This window comes from Lytechinus pictus, chromosome 14, assembly GCF_037042905.1.
Source record: "Lytechinus pictus isolate F3 Inbred chromosome 14, Lp3.0, whole genome shotgun sequence".
Classification (NCBI taxonomy): Eukaryota; Metazoa; Echinodermata; class Echinoidea; order Temnopleuroida; family Toxopneustidae; genus Lytechinus; species Lytechinus pictus.
In genome coordinates this window covers 20,735,026-20,757,101 of record NC_087258.1, presented here as the reverse complement: position 1 = coordinate 20,757,101, position 22,076 = coordinate 20,735,026, and the positions used below count along the sequence as shown (strand labels likewise).

Here is a 22,076-nt window from a genome sequence, read left to right as displayed (position 1 = left end):
TCCTCTTGTAAAATGAATATTTGTTCCTTTTCTCGATCCGTTTTCAGATTGATACTCGAATCCCTTCCCAAAGTAATACAAAGCAATGACATTGGTAGCTAAGCGAATAACAAGTATGTGACAATCATATTGATAAATGGAAACATAATTCAAAACAATTGTTACTAAGAAATGCAATTAGCGTATCATTTCATTTGGGGATTCTCAATTTAGACTGCTGCTCTCATTGTGCCAAGTTCCTTAATTTTAAAGGCATCAGTTAACGTTATAAATTTGAATGAAAAAAAAACACCAAAGGAGAGATGAAATATATACATGGATGCCTTTCTATTAACTTAAAAACTCTGAAACCAACAAACAAATCGAAAGAAACGCTTTTGATACATTAAAATCGAAGATTTTGTGTAATTTCTATCGTACCGATAATAGTAGAACACATAAGTGTATGTGATGAAACTAAGATGGTGTTTCCGTTCACTTTATATTCCACTTGTTTGAAGCACAAAATAATGATTTTCGGACGCTATTTATCTTTATTTATTTATCTTTTATTATTTATTTATTTATTTAATTTAATTTTTATTTTTTATTTACTTATTTTTATTTATTTATTATTTTTTTTTTTTTGGGGGGGTGGCTTCATTTTTGTAACATATCAGAGACACAGGTGATAAGTGGGAACTCGCAGCTCAGATATTTTTTTTTTAAAGTCAATACAATGTTAGCAAATGCCTTTCACACAAACCAATGTTTATACCATGGATATGAATCATCAGTGTTTGGTCAGGCATGAGCAAATAAAAATAAAATAACTGGTGTCACCTGATGGGGAGAACGTTATAATGCCAACCATTGTCAAGTGGAACGCCTCTGGCAGTCTCGCCTGCATTACGCGATTCATAGCAACAGTGCTTCCTTTGAAAAACAGCTAATGAATAATTTTTCACAGAAGAAAAGACTAATAAGATAACAAAATATTATGTCCATTGACCCAAAATGACCTTTGACCATGATCATGTGACCTAAGGATTGTGCAAAACTATCATTCATACTTGATTACCCTTATGTCGACGTTTCATGAGCAAGTACCATAAACTTCCTAAGTTATGATGCCAATTCAACACATACTCCCAACACGGCCAGAGTTCATTGACCTTTAAATGACGTTTGACCTTGGCCATGTTCCTGAAACACACACAGGGTATTCAGGGATACATTGATGCTCTTATGTCCAAGTTTCAAGAACTAAATCCATAGACTTTTAAAGTTATGATGACAATTCCACAAATAACCCCAACATTACCAAAGTTTGTTGACGCTAAATGACCTTTGACCTTGGTCATGTGACCTGAAATTAGCACAGGATGTATAAGGATACTTGATTGCTCTTATGTCTAAGTTTCATGAACTAGATCCATAAAATTTCAATTATGATGACAATTCCTCCAATACCCCCAATATGGCCAAAGTTCATTGACCCTATTCAGTTCAGTGACCTTTGACCTTGGTCATGTGACCCGAAACTTGCACATGATATTCAGGGATACATGGTTGCTCTTATGTTAAAGTTTCATGAACTGGATTCATAAACTTTTAAAGTTATGATGACAATTCCTCAAATAACCCCAACATGGCCAAACTTTGTTGACCCTAAGTGACCTTTGACCTTAATCATGTGACATGAAACTCAGGAAGGATATTCAGTGATACACTATTACCCTTACGTCTAAGAACTAGGTCCATATACTTTTGAAGTTATGACATTTCAAAAACTTAACCTTGGTTAAGATTTCGATATTGATTCCCCCAACATGGTCTAGTTTATTGACCCTATATGACCTTTGACCTTGATCATGTGACTTGAAACTCGGGCAGGATATTCAGTAACACTTGATTACCCCTATATGTCCAAGTTTCATGAACTAGGTCCATATACTTTCTAAGTAATGATGGCATTCACAAAACTTAACCTTGGTCAAGATTTCAATGTTGACGACGCCGCCGCGGCCGTCGGAAAAGCGGCGCCTATAGTCTCGCTCTGCTATGCAGCCGAGACAAAAAAAAAACTTATTTATACTTAGAAATATAAATTTGACACCTTTTCTGAAATGTGACTTTTTGGCATATATATACACAAATTAAGCAAATCTTCAGACATTACGGGAAAGGAGGGCATCATAGAATTGAACATATATTAAGTTTTAAATCATTTATCTCAAGATTAAATATTCTCCCAATTTCCTTACTACATAATGTTCAATTATCTGTTTTTATGCATTCCTCTTGTAACAACATTTTGCCTAATAATTTTGATATTCTTTCAAACCAACATAGATAAACATAATACTAGAAATTTAGCTGATACTCGTGCAATATATGGTCATTATTCTTTCTCAAACAATATATTTTTATATACATGTAGGGGTCCCATTATTATTTGGAATAAGCTCCCTCAAAATATCAAACAGTGCAAAACTGTACAAAGCCTTAAAAGACATTTGAAAATCTATTTAATGCAGAAATTATATTACTAATAGTATACTGATATAGAATCAATTATATTTATGTTATGTTTGTTTGTTCGGTATTTCCAGACTTCATTTGTTTTTATTGTGTTGTTTTGTGTTAATTTCAGGATCATTAATTTAAAAGTTATTTGTTACTTTCTGTGATCCATCGACTATTCTCAACTATTCTTTTTTATGTTAAAATGTATTTTATTTGAAATATCAATATTTCTTGATTTGTATGTTTTTTAGTGAAGATTTTGGTAAATAAAGTTTCCATTTAAAATGAATAATAAAGCGTGACTGATATTTTGATATCATCATGTTCATATTGAAAAAAACACATAATGTGACATAGTGTGAACATGAAAATTAAAATGTACAAATTTCATGTTAAGCAAAGTGATTTTATATTTTGATCTTCCTCATAGGAGACAACAAAATATACTCTACATAGATTTATAGCTTATCATATCTCATATAGGCTTATGATCAAATTCAGAAACTAATATAAAAGTTCGCTATGCCAACAATTGATCATATATATATACAGCTTATCATATCTCATATAGGCTTATGATCAAATTCAGAAACTAATAGAAAAGTTCGTTATGCCAACAATTACGGCACATATATACAGCTTATCATATCTCATATAGGCTTATGATCAAATTCAGAAACTAATAGAAAAGTTCGCTATGACAACAATTGCTCATATATATATACAGCTTATCATATCTCATATAGGCTTACGATCAAATTCAGAAACTAATAGAAAAGTTCGCTATGCCAACAATTACGGCACATTAATACAGCTTATCATATCTCATATAGGCTTATGATCAAATTCAGAAACTAATATATAGAAAAGTTCGCTATGCCAACAATTGATCATATATCTACAGCTTATCATATCTCATATAGGCTTATGATCAAATTCAGAAACTAATAGAAAAGTTCGCTATGCCAACAATTGCTCATATATATACAGCTTATCATATCTCATATAGGCTTATGATCAAATTCAGAAACTAATAGAAAAGTTCGCTATGCCAACAATTGATCATATATATACAGCTTATCATATCTCATATAGGCTTATGATCAAATTCCAAAACTAATAGAAAAATTCGCTGAGCCAAACATTTATGACTCATCGCTTGAATAGTCATTAACTGATAAATAACATTTTAAAAAATATGGTAATGGATATGTACATTCTACGATAACTATTAGAATATGAAATATACATATGTATGCAATGTATCAATTAATTCATTAAAATTCATTTTGCCTGACCATCGCTATCAGAATACCAGCCCATGTGACACATGTAACAGTATCCCGTTTATGTGATTTGTTCAACTGATAACCTATAATGTATATTCAGTTAGAGGGCGAACTCACGCTGAGTAATAAAGTACCCTTCCTACCTGTAAAAAATATCTAACTTCTCTCTGATGTTCGAGTCAAGTAAAACCACCTAACAACCCAACCACAACATGAAACAACAGAGAGTGAACATAATCAAAATGTACAAATTTTACACAGTCACTTAGCAGTAAAAATGTACATTGTTTAAGTCTGTCACTCTAACAACAAGCTGTTTAAATTTGTATGTAATTGTTAAAACTTTATAAACAACTTCTTTAAAAAAATTTAAACGATAGTTATTTGAGTGATGGGCTTAAACAACGTGCTTAAAATTTGAAACAGCGTTTTTTTTTTTACAGCAGTATGTTATTTTGGAGCTTTTTTCAAAGTGATTTACACGTTAACATTGTATTCTTTCATTATCAGTAGGAGATAACAGGGGGTCATCGTCATAATTTATGCATTATAATTATCAAAGTCAATAGAAAAGTTCGTTGCGCCTAACAACCTGGAATTTGAGAAGAAATGGTCATGGAAATTGTGACTCGTCAACTGATTAAATTATGAAGTCATTACAGGATGAAATAAACATATAGAGAACAAATATGTCCGACGCTTTAAGGAAATGTTGATGGACATATACTGTACCTTACTGTACACGATAACTACGAGAATATGAACAAAACACATTTGAATCATAAAAAGATACATGGCTATGGTTCGAGGATATGGTTGCTTATAAAACACACATACATGAATCGTTGGCCTATGTTGGTCTCTCAATCCGGTGGAGTGGGTTAGATGACAAGTCAGAGCGCTAGTGCCCTTTTATACGATATTATTATCAGGTCCCTCGGAGAGGACCTTAAGCCGTCGGTTCACTGGTTGATTACTAACAACCGACCAATCGCACTTTCTCCGCAGTCCAGTATAATATCCTCACCAACATGTTTTATATACACCCAAAACAATTTACATAATATAGATCAATACATGATAATGAAGGGGTACTCAGGCTGAGAGGGACAAACATAACACTGAAAACCTGATCAAAATTTGACAAGGAATTTCATTAGCATTGCGTTACTTTGGTGACACTGTTATAAGATTGGTTACTGCTTTGACGGTAATATCATCATTGTTGAAACATATTTTACACACATACATTGTGATGTCCTTTAATGAAATAAGAAATGGGAAAGTTAGGACCACACAACATCAGCTCACCTATCACTGGTCAGTGCATGCATAGAGCTGTTTTCACAGAACATCGATAAACTTACAAATTTTCAACGTTTTGCCATTTTATACTATGGAGTATATCATAATATATATTCTGATTTTACTATTTTCAGCCAGGAGAACCCATTTTTAAAGGAATTTTACTGATAGTTCTATAGCATGCGTGACTAGTCTGTGTATTCCTACGAATGTCACATGATGGATCCTACCATTGGAATAAGATATCATGAAATTAGGATAAACAATATAATATTGAAGCATGGAGGTAAAACAGGTGGTTAGTTAGGTGAATATATGTTACACAATATTCATTGGGCTGTGATGCTATATGGTATGAGACAATCTGGATTACAGTGATACCTTGATGAAATATAACTTCGTGTCACAAGCGAAGGCGAGCATGTCTGGGGAGAGGGAAACCAAGTAACACCAACTCCAACCCAATGTCATATCAAGTGCATTGAATTCAACTCTTTCCTTCAGGTTCAGACCATCAAGATCATAGAGCCTGATCACGACGCTACTATTCTTCCTATCAACACTCGCTACATATACCCTGTCCTGCTCATCCACGGCAGCATACAGGTAGACATCCTCTGGAGCTTGTAGAGACTCACCAGCATTCCCATCCCTGTCATAGACCGTCACCACGCTTGGAATGGCATTACATGAACTCGTGACGATCAAACCCGTCCTGGTGATAGATGCCTGATAGGTATCGTGCTTTGTTTGAACAGTGTGTTTAAGAGTGGATCCTGTCGGGTCATAGATATAGACTTGTTTTCCATAGTTAGTAATGATGATTTCATCTGTTGGACTCCTGTTAACTGTGAGAATATATCCATTGTTTCTCACGTGGATTGTTGCTTTCCTGGAGCCAAGGGGAGAGTAGATGTGGGCTTCTGTAGAACCAGTCGACACGCATAATGTCCCGTCCCGTTGCAACACCAGATCACTACATTTCATGTCACTTAAGGGTGTGTTACTATACTTCTGCTTACCACCATTTGAATCAATGATATCAATACCTCGTGCATTCCACCCATACCCGATAGCGACAGTGCTTTGCGAGTACCGGGCCATACCTTGCATCTCTTCCCGTAGATCAACACACTGAATGACTTCCATCTTGGGATCTGATCCTAAGATGCTCCCGAGGTCAAGACGAGTATCGTCTGCTGGTTTGAACCTCTTCTCCTGTGCTTTCTTCTTAATAGCTTCCGCAGAAGTGTGACGGGAAACCTCCTTCAGCATGGCATCCAGCTCCTCACAGAGCAAGATATGAGCAGATAGAGTGTCTGTCTCAAGATGACCCAGTCTGTCATTATCTACCAAAGTAATTGAGCTACAAATACTCTTGATCCTCTGTCGATCTTTTGACTTCAAGACGTCGAGGTCGTCATCAAAACTACGTTCTAAGGCATTTATTTGGTCGGTAAGACTTCGAAGATTTTCTTCCAGCTCCTTGGCCTTGATGCTGTAGGCTTGTCTGACATCATCTAGTAGTGTTTGCACTGCAGTGTGTACCTCATGACGTTGTATTTCTATGTTCTGAATGTTTTTCTCTAGCTCTGTTTTCTTGTCAGCACAGCGTTGGGCAAGGCCTGTCACCTATATGAATTGAAAGTGTGATAAGTAAACACAGCGAGTTAGATTTGGATCCTTAAAGGATAAAACAACAAATTATATACGAAACGAAAGTAAATCACACAGAATAACAGACAATATTCTGAATAAGCTTGAAAGGAGACCATATAATATCCATAAATTGCATGTCACATTGAAACAATAACGATAGTAAGCATCACTGTAATTCACATAAAGAATAAAGAACAACTGGATTAGATGCAACAGTTATAATATTGATGATGGTATTACAAATTATAATCATTATCATTGTGTAATCAACAGCATCCATTATTATCATAATAATGATTATCATTATTATAGTTTTTATTAAAAATATTATCATTAGTAGTAATTAGTGGTGGTAATAGTAGTAGTGGTAGTCATAGGTGGATCCAGGGGGGCCGAGGGGCCCGCCCTCCCCCCTATTGGCGGAGCAAAAAAAAGGGGGGGCAAAGAAAGAAAAAAAGGAAAAAGAAGGGAAAAGAATGAAGAAAAAAGAAGGGGGAACATATAAGGAGGAAGGCGAGTGAATAAAATATTTCATGCCACTGTACAGTATAAAATTTTCGCTCGCGCTTCGCGCTCGGATTGCCTTTTAGGTGATTTATATATCTTGCTCAATATGGAGCTTAAATATCAAATTTTGTAGTCAATGTACAAAACATATTTCAGCTCGGATATTCAAACTTTTATTATTTTGTTACATTTACAGATTGATTTTTAAAAAGTGCACTGTAAGAATTTGTTTTATCTTCTGAATATTAACATTTTCTGCTCGCGCTGCGCGCTCGCAAAATTTGATTTGTCAGGTACCTATTATTTTCCTGCATTCCATAAAGTTTTCAAATATCCCTATTCAGGTCAAATTGTCAAAACGTAATAGCTAGCGCTGCACGCTCGCATGTTGATTGGTGATTTGATTAGTATATCTTAATATTAAATCTATAACAAACTACCAAAAATCCACATTTCATGACAGTTTATAAAAAATATGATGACATAATGTTCTTAGAATGTCCCTGTCCTATGTCAAAACTCAAAGTAATAATAATGAAACATATCAGATCTTTTTTTAACTGTATCCACCTCATATTTTTCCTACAAAATGCTTGAAATACAGAGCTTAAATTGACATTTTTTTCAGATTGGAATATCAAATATTTTAAGCTCGAGGTTCGCGCTCGCTTTATTGATTTTCATGATGAAAAAAGGTAGTTAGAATGCCCGGATTCTAGGTCGAAATCTGAAACACGCGCAAGCATGTTTATTCAGATACGCAGCTTGTTCTCTATTTCAATCATTATGAGCCTATATATCCAGTGTCAGATCAGAATATCAAAAATTTTCTGCTCACCCTTTGCGCTCGCATTATTAATGTAGGAAGATATCAAGTTATACCCATTTTTTCATGATTTACAAAACATGAAGAGAGTGTCACATTTTAAAGTTTGAAATCTAGTTTTTCTTACCTCTCGTTCTTCGCGCTCGCATCGATTGTTTGGTTATAATACTTACACCATTTATGATTACAAAAAATGCATAGAGCCTTAATTTTTTAGGCAGGAACGTCAAAAAATTTCAACTCGCGCTTATATAATCTTATATAAGCTTATATCAGCTTATATAATCATTGAAATATGTATATGGCTAACTGCAAATCGTCCTTAATGGGTCCCTCTTCGACAAGGCCAGAACGCATTATAAAAATTTCTGCTCGCATTTCGCGCTCGCAGTAATTATCTAGTTACATACGCATCTTCTTCAAGTTTACAAACATTGCCCAAAATGTTCAACTGAATTTTCAGGACAAAATACATGAAAATTTTTCAAAATTGTTAACTCGCACTTCGCGCTCACACTTTTTTAATAGGGCTTATGAAATTATTACATAAGAATAAAGCTAAGAAATTACTGTTAGGACATAGGCGTTTTGCCCCCCCCCCCCCCCAAAAAAAAAAAAAAATATATATATATATTATTTTCCAAATATTATGTTCAAATCTATCAAGAACTTGAATTTTTGTAATTGAAATGCCAAAAAATTTTGCTCGCTCGTAACTTCTTATCAATTTTACGCGATACGCCATTTCGAGCCCCCTCAGATTTTTTGGCTCATTACGCCACTGGGACAACCCCTTCAAAGAAACAATCAACTTTGAGCGACCGATCGGGGAAAATATGGGTGAAAAAAAAATTCGCCCCCCCCCCCCTATTTGCAGAGGCTGGATCCGCCCCTGGTGGTAGTAGTAGTAGTATAGGAAGAAGAAGTAGTAGTAGTAGTAGTAGTAGTAGTAGTAGTAGTAGTAGTAGTAGTAGTAGTAGTAGTAGTACTAGTACTAGTAGTACTAGTAGTAGTAGTAGTAGTAGTAGTAGTAGTAGTAGTAGTAGTAGTAGTAGTAGTAGTAGTCATAGTAGTAGTAGTAGTAGTAGTAGTAGTAGTAGTAGTAGTAGTAGTAGTAGTAGTAGTAGTAGTAGTAGTAGTAGGAGTAGGAGTAGTAGTAGTAGTAGTAGTAGTAGTAGTAGTAGTAGTAGTAGTAGTAGTAGGAGTAGGAGTAGGAGTAGTAGTAGAAGTAGTAGTAGTAGTAGTAGTAGTAATAGTCCAATTATTTTCATTATTATCGTCCTCACAATCATAATCATTATCAAAAACTATAATTGCTCTTTATTCTTTTCGATATCAAAGATCACCCTCAATATTTGATATCAGTGTATAACCATACTAAATCTACCTTTTATACGCAGTAAAAATGCTGTTTGAAATTTATATGCAACGCTGTTAAACCTTACAGTACTAATTTAAATAATTTAATATCTTAAACCGCAAAGTTTGAGTTTGAACATTTAATTATCAATCTAACTTTCAATAGAAAATAGCCCTGTATAAAATGTGTGTATAAAATGCTGTTTATTTTCTATACAATGGTGTTCAACCCTACAAGTAGTTGTTTAAATAGAATACGCAAGTGTTTAAAAAATATTAATAAGCACAGTTTGAATTTGATATTTGAATTTGATGTGTTGGCTTAGTTGGTAGAGCGTCCGTTTCACAACCGGGAGGTCGGGGTTCAAACCCCGGCCGCGTCAGACCAAAAGACGTAAAAAGATGGGAGTTGCTGCTACCCTGTTTAGCGTTTAACAATTAAAGGGATAGAGCCTCGTCGATCTGGCGCTGCACAGCTGCCTCTGGGCCCACGATCAATTGGGCAAAGCAAATTTTCGGAGTACTTTATTTCATGTCTATTTCGAACAATAAATTATGGATGTATTTATATTTGATTCTCAAAAAAAAATAAGCAAGGTTGTTTAAACTTCTAAACAACTACTGTAAGGTTCAAATAGTAAACAGCGATATGGATTTTTAAACAGTTTTTACTGTGATGATTATTAATAAATTTACCTTCCGTTGCAACTCCTGCTCAAAGTCAACCTGGTTCTTGATTTTGTGATTTTGATGATCAACGAGTACGCACTTTTGACAGACATGGACCTTACAAACCTCACAAAACATATCCTTGTTCTCTGTTTTGTGGATGGAACACTTCTCGAATAAATGACCAATGCTGACCTTCCCTTCGATGACATCATCCATGGAGACAATCTCATGATCTCCAAAGACTGACAGATATTGATGACATTGCAAACATTTATCACATATGTAGTTATTACAGGTTCTGCAGAATGAGACAGCATCTCCTTGAAGCTTGCAACCAGAACATTTTTGTCGCATCTCGAGGACAGCGTTCATCCCTCCACACTTGGCGTTGTAATCGTCTACGCATCCGTTGATGGAGACATTGAGGCGGAGATCATCGACACGGTTGGCGGACAATTTGGTGATCTCCCTGCAGAGAGGACAGACCATGTGATCAAGATCCTGGTGGGTTAGATCGTAATTCTTGAGGCATCGCCTACAAAATGTGTGTCCACATGAAGTTAAGATTATCGCCTCGACAAATATATCAAGACATAATGGACATATCAGGTTCGGTGAAGAGCTTGATGATCCACACTTCTCAGCCATCGCTAAATTAATTTACAAACACGAGATCTAAATTCCAACGAATATAAAACATATATGTCTATCAAGACTTATGTATATTGAAACGTCAAGTTGGTGTTACAACGCAATGGTTCAGCTTCATACTATTGTTGTACTTCAATACAAATTCAACTACAAGTCAAACACACCCACTTTGAACATCCTATAACAATAGAACTGGGTATTCCCAGCTACCTTTGAACCTGACTGCGTGTTATGTATTTATTCGTTCATAGAGGGAGTGTCGTTATCAAATTAGGCATTTTTGTCTTCATATGCAGAAATCCCACAATGGATGATTTTATCTTTCGATTATTGTATGCATGCAACTCTATTTCTCTATCAAGAAGATATTTTATTCGGCTACCTTTCTTTAATTTTCGAATTTTCCTTTATTAAAAGAGAGTATGCCTTTTCAGTGTAACTCATTTACAGATCTTGTTATGTAAAAAACAAAAGAGTCAATTTTCTGTGTTTTTCCCTTCATATGCATAAATCCCAGAATGGATGATTTGATATTTCCAATGTTTTATGCTTCTCTTTTTCTCTATCAAGAAAATATTTCATTAGGTTACCTGACTTGAATGTTCCAATTTTCCTTTACAGACAGAATCTGTTTTCATCATTTAGATATCTGATTATGAAAAAAAAAGTAGGTCATTTTTTCCACAATTTTTGTCTACATGTGTAAAAATCTCAGCATGGATGATTTGATATTTTCAATATTGTAATGCATCTCTATTTCTCGATCAAGAAGAGATTATGTTGGGGTACCTGACTAAATGTTCCATATTTTGAGAGATCTTTATTCGGTAACAAGAACAAAAATCTTTAAAGGAAAGTTCTGATTCTGTATGTCGATATTGTTTCGTGACATTGTGGTTTTATGCTCTTTTTTTTAATTGTTTGAGTAAAAGGAAATCATTTAGTAATGTTTGTTTCGGGATAATTTAAAAAATGTTTGTATCTTTCTCTCATCTCTGATTCTCGCTCAGGTTTCATCTCATGTACTCCTGATCCACTCTTCTCATATTCTCTCCCAACTCCCCCCCCCCCCCCACTCTCTCCATCTCTTTATTTTTTTCTGTGTTTATTTTTCTTTATTTGTGTATTTTTCTTTTTTTTCATTCTGTTTTATTATAGGAAACATATTTTTCTCAATGTTTATTGTTGTCTGTCATTGTTGTTCTTTCTTTTCTTTTAAAGTTTTTCTTTGTCTGTTCGGGGGGGGGTAGTACTTTCTTTGTATATTTTTCTAGCTTTATTTTTTAATACCTTAGTAAGAGTGGCTCCCGTTCCTTGTCCACTTTTCCTTCTCAAAGGTTAGTGAACCCCACCACAAAATGCATTTCTTCATGCCGAGTGTTGAATATAGACAACAACACTACAATACGCAGCGAGCCCAGAGAAACAAACTTTATTGAATTTGAAAGTTTATCAAATTAATTCATTATTAGATATCTAAAAAAAATTGCAGGACTTGAACATTCTAAATACATTTCATGTTTATTTTTGGTAGGATTCACTGACTTTGGAGCTCCACTGTAACATTGTCAAGATAAATGACAAAGATTCTCATTAACATGGTCAAGAGATGAATAGAATCACTACTTAACTGTTGCTATAGTAGGCCCTATCAGTATCCGAGTAATTGTGATTTATTGTCAATTATCTTAATACGATTCCATGATGAAAAAAAACTTAAATCACCAAGAACATATTACGCACATAGTGTACCCGAAGTAATGCCACCGTTTAAGAAGTTGGAATAGCGCCATCATACACAGTTTTGATACCAGTCTAACTTTCTTTATATGTGCGTAATTATTTCGAAAATCCGATATTATTGTTTTGATGTCTCTTTCCTACTCTTCTTTTCATCGTTGCTACTTTATTTTTGTAATTTCTTACCTTTTTTCTTTCGAAAAACCGATATTATTGTTTTGATGTCTCTTTCCTACTCTTCTTTTCATCGTTGCTACTTTACTTTTTTTTTTATTTTTTACCTTTTTTTTCTTTAATTCTTTCTCCCTTTCTTTCAAGCCCCCCTCTCTCTCTCTCTCTCTCTCTTTCTCTCTCCCACATTCTCTTTCTTTCCTTTCTCCCTCTGGGTGTTCGTACATGGCCCATTTTAATAATAATTTCTAAATCAAAGTGTCCACCTAAAGTTTTTCCTTAACTTAAACATTTATTTAAGTTTGATGATTTTTTTAATAAAGGCTATTTTATGAAAATCCATAATTTATTGTTCGAAATAGACATGAAATGAAATACTCCGACAATTTGCTTTGCGCAATTGATCGTGGGCCCCGCAGCCGCTGTGCAGCGCCAGATCGACGAGGCTCTATCCCATTGATGTTGAACGCCAAACAGGGTAGCAGCTGCAACTCCCATCTTTTAACGTCTTTTAGTCTGACGCGGCCGGGGTTTGAACCCCCGACCTCTCGGTTGTGAGACGGACGCTCTACCAACTGAGCCAACACACCGGTCGGATGTCACTTGAGATAAATTTGCTGTTTTGAATATACATGTATACAGATTAATGATCAATAATCTTATTTCATTTTCATTATGATCATCGCGTCCAAAAGCAATTTATATCTCAATTATCCTTCACATCTATCTCTGCTTATCACCACCATGCGTATTAACGATGGTTATTCCGTAATAACTTATCATCACCGTCATCATCATCATCACCATCATCGTCGTCGGCATCACCATCTTTACCACTAACTTCATCACCACCATACCACCTTTGTCATCATCATCATCATCATCATCGTCGTCGTCATCATCATCATCTTTACCACCATCTTCATCACCACCAGCACCACCACCAGCACCACCACCAAACCACTATCATCATCATCATCATCATCATCATCATCATCATCATTACCATCATCATCACCATCATCGTCGTCGGCATCACCATCTTTACCACTAACTTCATCACCACCAGCACCACCACCACACCACTATCATCATCATCATCATCATCATCATCATCATCATCATCATCATCATCATCATCATCGTCTTTATCATCATCATCTTCATCATCACCATCATCTATCATAATCATTACCATCACATTTGTCGCCATGACGCTTATATCACATACACATGTGCCGGAAGTCGTCAATTATAGCAAATGTAACACGAATGTATTTTAGAAGACACCCCCCCCCCCCCTCCTCAACCTTTATTTTTACTAGAGACTCTCAGAATTCATGTTGGTGTCTCACTGATTACCTATTAAAACTATTTACCAGAATCTGATAGTGTTAACTATTCATGTATTTTTTTTCAACCGAAATTAGTGATAGACAATTCTTGGTTTTTAAGTAAATCATCTTCATATTCTACTCTCTTCTCGTCCCCCCTCTCTCACACACACCGAATACACCCCCCCCCCCCTTCATTCTTTGGCAAGCACTGTATGTAGTTAGTATTCAGCAAGTTCAAAGTTTGAACAGACTTGATTAAATTTTCTTGTATTTAAGATTTAATGAAAAGAGAAATCCATAGATTCAATTCAAAAGGAATAATAGCTACATGTATATGCTCGATATACTTCAATTCTAATCAAATATACATTGGTCGTTTTTAAATAGCAAACTCTAGATTGTCCTCTCGGAATAATTTTCCCTCGTTTTCTATCTTCACCATTTATATATCTCATAAAATAATCGGATATCGGTTTTGTTTCCATTTGTTTTGTCTTTTGTTTTGCTAAATGCATTCTAATACATATAGGCCTAAGAGAATAAAACACTAGAATATCAAAATTTAGCCTTTGTTTAATGTAATAAAATGATTTGCAGCTTGAGGCGCCTTTCTTCTGCAATGATGATTCTTGATTTAAAGGTCAAGTCCACCCCAGAAAAGTGTTGATTTGACTAAAAAGAGAAAAATCAAACTAGCATAACGCTGAAAATTTTATCAAAATTGCATGTAAAATAAGAAAGTTATGCCATTTTAAGGATTCGCTTATTTTTTACAAAACAGTGATGCACAACTCAGTGACAAGCAAATGAGAGAGTCGATGATGTCCCTCACTATTTCTTTTGCTTTTTATTGTTTGAATTATACAATATTTAATTTATTACATATTTGACAATAAGAAACAACCTAGTTCTTTAAACAATAATAGTTACACATGTTCAGAGGGGAATTAATCGTTGTTTCACTTGACAATTAGGAAAAAAATTGAATATTTCATATAATGAAATACAAAATAAATAGTGAGTGGATGACATCATCAGTATCCTTATTTGCATACCGTGCATGTGCATGTAACTGTTTTGTGAAATTAAGCGAAACTTTAAAATAGCTCTCTTATTTTACATCCGATTTTGATAAAATTTTCATTGTTATTCTTGTTGGATTTTTATCTCTTTATTCAAATCAACTTTTTGTTTGGGTGAACTTGTCCTTTAAGTATAAAACAAGATATTTATTATACAGTCAGCATATCAAGAGATAAGATATTTTTCTTTATTTTTGTGTTATATAGTTGGTAATAATCGATACCTATAGCCTTGTAGGTATATAAACAGGTATATAAACAGTATTATAAGTCTACCAGTGTCCCGTAACCATGGTAACACAAAGGTTAGCGATTGATCTAAACATAGGTCATAACTATACACAAGAGAATCTCATAGACTAACGTCTGAGAGAGCAGTAATTCGACAACATGCATTTCTAAAATATAAATCGTGATATTTACACAAGAAAAAAATAATTTATACATTAAATTCAAAGTATAAACAGTGAAATGTTATTGAAGGAAAATAACCACAAATCAACCAGAAATTGGTGATGGTGATAACTTGGTCTCTCGAATTCTTGCTTAAAAGGTTTTTTTAGAACGTTTTTTTTTTTAAGCTGAATTCATGATCCTAAAATCGCAATCGAAAATAATTTCGTCGTTTGGGACTTGTACTGAAAAAAGCTAGTTGTTATTTTTATTTTTCCAGATCAATGTTTACAATTATCTATTTTTACTTGATTAAACTTCCATTTTGAATTTCGAAATAAATGTTTATTTGAAATTGAAAAAAATTGAAATAAATGTTTATTTAAAATTGAAAATTGAAAAAAATTGAAATAAGGGGTGGTTTAGTCTGTTATTTGTTCACACCAATTTGTTAGATGCAAATTCGGGATAACGATTGCAAAAGACTTTTAAAACTGCTTTGGGGATCTGAAATGAACGTGGTTACATACTTGAATGTAGAGAGAGAACACCGGGCAATAAAATCTTGAGTATATGAGTCGAATAGCAATAGTTTACTAAATCTGAAATTAAAGATAGTGAAATCTATCTGTATGAATTTTCTCTAAATAATTCTTAAAAAGTATCTACACCTTAATACAACGATAATGCAAGATTTTTACTTATACTTTACACCATATACAATTCATTTCTATATGCAATTTTATGTATATAATAATTGAGATCACGCTTATATTTATACACGCATATATTGGCAAATGAACATAGATCTATTCATATCTCCACCTGTTCACTAATATACGAATTACCATTACATTGCTTCCATTCCTTTCAGAGGGACTTATGACAAAAGAAGAAGAAAAAGAGTCTTCTGATGTCTTGTAAACATTATTAAAACAAAGAGAAAGCAAAACAGTATGCTTTCAAGACTACTCTGAAACAATACGTACGCAAAAAAAAAATTACAAGCAAACATTTTATTTTTTAAATAAATGGTTATCGGCGGATCGTATATTGACAAATTAATATAAATTTTATATTCATATCTTCACCTGTTCCCTTGATATACGAATAAACTATATATTCATATCTTCACTTCTTCACTAATATACGAATAAATTAAATATTCATATCTTCACTTGTTCACTAATATACGAATAAATTATATATTCATATCTTCACTTGTTCACTAATATACGAATAAATTATATATTCATATCTTCACTTGTTCACTAATATACGAAGTACTATTACATTGCTTCCATTCCTTTTCAGAGGGACTTATGACAAATTAAAGGAGGAAAAAAAACTTATTCTTCAGATGTCTTGTAAACATTCTCAGAAGAAAGGAAATCTAAAAGGAATATCTTCAAGACTACTCTGAAGCAATACCTTTCTAAAGGATAAGTTTTTTATCGGCAAATGTTGTTTTTTCCCCCAAAATAAATTGTTATCAGAGGTTGGTATCTTCGCTTTTCGAAAATAAACAGCAAGAAACTTCTAGACGGTCCAAAAGAAAGCATCTTATCATTCAATCATCCACGATCCACTGAATAATATACAAATAGCGAACAGGCATGAGTATGATGGTCCGAGAATTTCGCATGATGTGAAATACTGTAGAGTGTACTCTTTCTGCTTATTTTCCGTTTATCCCCCTTATGCACTCTAAATATTTTCATTAGTATGTAATATAGTAATTCTCTTGAAATTTTTAATTAAATTTGCTGATTGATTAGTCATATTTTCAATAAATACTTACATAGATTTTGGTTTTTAAGTTAGTTATTTTGCAACCACCTAATAATTACAATGATAAGTACGATAGGCCTATATGTTTGTTGCAGACTAACTAGTTATTCAAAACTAGGAAAATTAGTGCAAAGTAATGTATGATATTTATACTTCATTAATTGCTTCATTTTATATATCACTTGTATAACTTGAATATTGTCGTATCAAATTCTAAAATTTACATGTTTTATCAAGCTTGTGGCTTCAACACATGTTCTTTTTTTTCAACAAACATATTTTCTATGAAAGAAATTGTATTATATCTATATCAGTGTAAGTGTTTTTGTCACTAGATGAAGATATTACACGAAAAAAAAATGTTATACTTAATATCAACACGTGTTAAAGTAGATTTGTAGCAGGGTGAAAGCACGTCAGTTTCCATACTACATGGTGTGATATAACGTGGATTACAGAGATACCTTGATGAAATATAATTTCTTGTAACAAGCAAAGGCGAGCATGTCTGGGGAGAGAGAAACCAAGTAACACCAACTCCTATCCAATGTCATATTAAGTGCATTGAACTCAACTCTTTCCTTCAGGTTCAGACCATCAAGATCATAGAGCCTGATCACGACGCTACTATTATCCTCACCAACACTCGCTACATACACCCTGTCCTGCTCATCCAAGGCAGCATACAGGTAGACATCCTCTGGAGCTTGTAGAGACTCACCAGCATTCCCATCCCTGTCATAGACCGTCACTACGCTTGGATCGCCCCAACATGAACTCGTGACGATCAAACCCGTCCTGGTGGTAGATGCCTGACCCGTCCTGTGCTTTGTTTGAACAGTGTGTTTAAGAGTGGATCCTGTCGGGTCATAGATATAGACTTGTTTTCCATAGTTAGTAATGATGATTTCATCTGATGGACTCCTGTTAACACTGAGATAATATCCATTGTTTCTCACGTGGATTGTTGCTTTCTTGGAGCCAAGGGGAGAGTAGATGTAGGCTTCTGTTCTACAAGTCGACACGCACAACGTCCAGTCCCGTTGCAACACCAGATCACTACATTCCATGTCACTGAAGGGTGTGTTTCTATACTGCTGCTTCCCACCATTTGAATCAATGATATCAATACCTTCTGCATTATACCCATACCCGATAGCGACAGTGCTTTGCGAGTACCGGGCCATACCTTGCATCACTTCCCGTAGATCAACACACTGAATGACTTCCATCTTGGGATCTGATCCTGAGATGCTCCCGAGGTCAAGACGAGTATCGTCTGCTGGTTTGAACCTCTTCTCTTGTGCTTTCTTCTTTATGGCTGCCATAGATGGATGATCAGTATATTCTGAGATACTCCCGAGGTCAAGACGGGCATTGTCTGCTGGTTTGAACCTCTTCTCCTGTGCTTTCTTCTTAATAGCTTCCACAGAAGTGTGATCAGTAACCTCCTTCAGCATGGTATCCAGCTCCTCACAGAGCAAGATATGAGCAGATAGAGTGTCTGTCTCAAGATGACCCAGTCTGTCATTATCTACCAAAGTAATTGAACTACAAATACTCTTGATCCTCTGTCGATCTTTTGACTTCAAGACGTCGAGGTCGTCATCAAAACTACGTTCTAAGGCATTTATTTGCTCGATCAGATTTCGAAGATTTTCTTCAAGTTGTTTGGCCTTGATGCTGTAGGCTTGCCTGACATCATCTAGTAGTGTCTGCACTGCAGTGTGTACCTCGTGACGTTGTATTTCTATGTTCTGAATGTTCTTCTCCAGCTCTGCTTTCTTGTCAGCACATCGCTGAGCAAGGTCTGTCACCTACGAATTGAAAGTGATAAGTAAAAACAGCGAGTTAGATCTGGAAATATTCCTTAACCATGTTAAAGGTGAAAATGAGAAATATCATAAAACAAAGAATGACTTACGATATTCTGAATAAGCTTGAAAAGAGACCACAGGCATATATAAATACAAAATTACATGTCAAATTGAAACAGTTACGATAATAATCACCACAGTAGTTCAACATTGAGAATAAAGAACAAATGAATAAGATGCAACCATATTCATAATATTGATGATGGTATTACAAATAAAAAAAATCATTATTATTGTTTAGTCATCAGCATCCAGTAGTAGTATAAGTATAAGTAGTAGTAGTAGTAGTAGTAGTAGTAGTAGTAGTAGTAGTAGTAGTAGTAGTAGTAGAAGTAGTAGTAGTAATAATAATAGAAGTAGTAGTGGTAGTAGTGGTAATAGTAGTAGTAATAGTAGTAGTAGTAGTAGTAGTGGTAGTAGTAGTAGTAGTAGTAGTAGTAGTAGTAGTAGTAGTAGTAGTAGTAGTAGTGGTGGTAGTAGTGGTAGTAGTGGTAGTAATGGTAGTAGTGGAAGTAGTGGTAGTAGTAGTAGTAGTAGTAGTAGTAGTAGTAGTAGTAGTAGTAGTAGTAGTAGAAGTAGTAGTAGTAGTAGTAGTAGTGGTGGTGGTGGTAGTAGTAGTAGTAGTAGTAGTAGTAGTAGTAGTAGTAGTAGTAGTAGTAGTAGTAGTAGTAGTAGTAGCGGTGGTAGTAGTGGTAGTAGTGGTAATAGTGGTATTAATGATAGTAGTGGTAGTAGTGGTAGTAGTGGTAGTAGTAGTAGTAGTAGTAGTAGTAGTAGTAGTAGTAGTAGTAGTAGTAGTAGTAGTAGTAGTCCAGATATTATCATTTTCGTCACCACTATCATAATCATGACGAAAAACTGTAATGACCATTGCTGATTACTCTTTTTGACATCATCGATCACCCTTAATATTTAAAGGACAAGTCTACCCTCAACAAAATGTTAACATTAATAAAAAGCAAAAAAACACAACACGTATAACACTAAACATTTCATCAAAATCGGATGTAAAATAAGAAATTATGACATTTTTAAATTTCGCTTAATTTCACAAAACAGTTATATGCCGATCCTGGTCGGTATGCAAAGGAGAGGACTGGTGACATCACCCACTCACTATTTATTTTGTTTTTTTTTTATTTTAAGAAATATTAAATATTTCAAATTTTCTCCTCATTTGCCTGTGTAACAAAGTTTTGCTTCTACCTGAACATGTGGAATGACCACTGCTTAACATTTTATGGTTCAGTCATATTGGTCTTATTGTTAAATCTGTAAATGTTTAGATATTGTATAATTCAATCAAAACAAAAGAAATAGTGAGTGAGGTACATCTAATTTACATGTGACTAAATTGTGCATACATCACTTTTTTGTGAAAAATAAGTGAAAGTTTAAAATGTCATACCTTTCTTATTTTACATCCGATTTTGATGAAATTTTAAGCATTATCTCTTGATTCAAATCAATATTTTTATGAGGTATAGACTTATAATCATCAAAAACGGTAATGATCATTGCTGTTTGTTCTTTTCGACATCAATGATCAACTTCAATATCTGTATCAGTGTCTAACCATGCTAACCTACCTACCGTACGCAGTGAAAATGCTGTTAAAAATGTATATGGAACGCTGTTTAACCTTACCGCAGTAGTTCAAAGTTTTAACAAGTCTTTAAACTCTTAGACAGGAAAGTTTGATTTTAGCTTATAATTGTCAATGTAAGGTTTAAATAGAAAACATCGTTATATTGAATTTATGTTTAAAATGCTGTTTACTTTTCATAAGAGACTGTTTAACAGCATTTTTAAAAAAATATGTGGTTTTCAAACTCCCAAAATCACTGTTTGATTTTTACTATTTGATTTTCAAAGAAATTTCTTAAACTGTTTAATTAAAGATTCAATAGTAAACAGCATTATATGTATTTTTAAATAGCGTTTTTACTGTGATAATTATGAATAAATTTACCTTCTGTCGCAACTCCTGCTCAAAGTTAACCTGGTTCTTGATTTTGTGATATTGATGATCAACGAGTACGCACTTGTGACAGACATGGACCTTACAATCCTCACAAAACATGTCCTTGTTCTCTTGTTTGTGGATGGAGCACTTCTCGAATAAATGACCAATGCTGACCTTCCCTTCGGTGACATCATCCATGGATACGATCTCATGACCGTCAAAGAACATGGTAAGATGTTGATGGCAATGTAAGCACTCATCACACATATAACAACTACATGTTCTGCAGAATGATACAGCGTCTTTCAGAGACTTGCAAGTGGTGCATTTCTGACACATCTCGAGGACAGCATTCATCCCTCCACACTTGGCGTGGTAATCATCTACGCATCCGTTGATGGAGACATTGAGGCGGAGATCATCGACACGGCTGGTGGACAACTTGGTGATCTCCCTGCAGAGAGGACAGACCATGTGATCAAGGTCCTGGTGGGTTAGGTCGTATTTCTTGAGACATCGCCTACAAAATGTGTGTCCACATGAAGTTAAGATTGTCGCCTCGACAAATATATCAAGACATAATGGACAAATCAGGTTCGGTGAAGAACTTGATGATCCACACTTCTCAGCCATCGCTAAATTAATTTACAAACACGAGATCTAAATTCCAACGAATATAAAACATATATGTCTATCAGGACTTATGTATATTGAAACGTCAAGTTCGTGATACAACGCAATGGTTCAGCTTAATACTATTGCTGTACTTCAATACAAATTCAACTACAAGTCAAACACACCCACTTTGAACATCCTATAACAATAGAACTGGGTATTCCCACCTACCTTTGAACTTGACTGCGTGTTATGTATTTATTCATCGATAGAGGGGGTGTCATTATCAAATTAGGCATTTTGTCTTCATGTGCAAAATCCCCACAAT

The 22,076-nt window shown here is 34.5% G+C and overlaps 2 protein-coding genes across 2 annotated transcripts; both read right to left on the bottom strand.

Annotated features, from left to right (window-relative positions):
* Nucleotides 1–2,702: 2,702 nt before the first annotated feature.
* Nucleotides 2,703–10,925, bottom strand: LOC135156680 (E3 ubiquitin-protein ligase TRIM45-like). The gene is made up of 2 exons (XM_064109641.1): nt 10,150–10,925; nt 2,703–6,734 (listed from the first exon to the last, which is right to left on the bottom strand). Exons 1-2 carry the CDS (start codon nt 10,771–10,773, stop codon nt 5,472–5,474), a joined length of 1,887 nt encoding a protein of 628 aa, XP_063965711.1. The 5' UTR covers nt 10,774–10,925; the 3' UTR covers nt 2,703–5,471.
* Nucleotides 10,926–14,279: 3,354 nt separating this feature from the next.
* On the bottom strand, nt 14,280–21,854 carry LOC129275706 (E3 ubiquitin-protein ligase TRIM45-like). The gene is made up of 2 exons (XM_064109406.1): nt 21,140–21,854; nt 14,280–19,107 (listed from the first exon to the last, which is right to left on the bottom strand). The coding sequence occupies exons 1-2, from the start codon at nt 21,764–21,766 to the stop codon at nt 17,743–17,745; spliced, it is 1,992 nt and encodes a 663-aa protein (XP_063965476.1). The 5' UTR covers nt 21,767–21,854; the 3' UTR covers nt 14,280–17,742.
* Between the last annotated feature and the right edge of the window lie 222 nt (nt 21,855–22,076).

Bases quoted from the DNA above. Each gene is read 5' to 3' on its own strand.
- LOC135156680 (XM_064109641.1), bottom strand. From the start codon at position 10,773: ATGGCTGAGAAGTGTGGATCATCAAGCTCTTCACCGAACCTGATATGT. The intron at 6,735-10,149 runs GTAAATTTATTA...CAATTCATATAG, and splicing joins AGCAGGAGTTGCAACGGAAG to GTGACAGGCCTTGCCCAACG.
- LOC129275706 (XM_064109406.1), bottom strand. From the start codon at position 21,766: ATGGCTGAGAAGTGTGGATCATCAAGTTCTTCACCGAACCTGATTTGT. The intron at 19,108-21,139 runs GTAAATTTATTC...TTCAATTCGTAG, and splicing joins AGCAGGAGTTGCGACAGAAG to GTGACAGACCTTGCTCAGCG.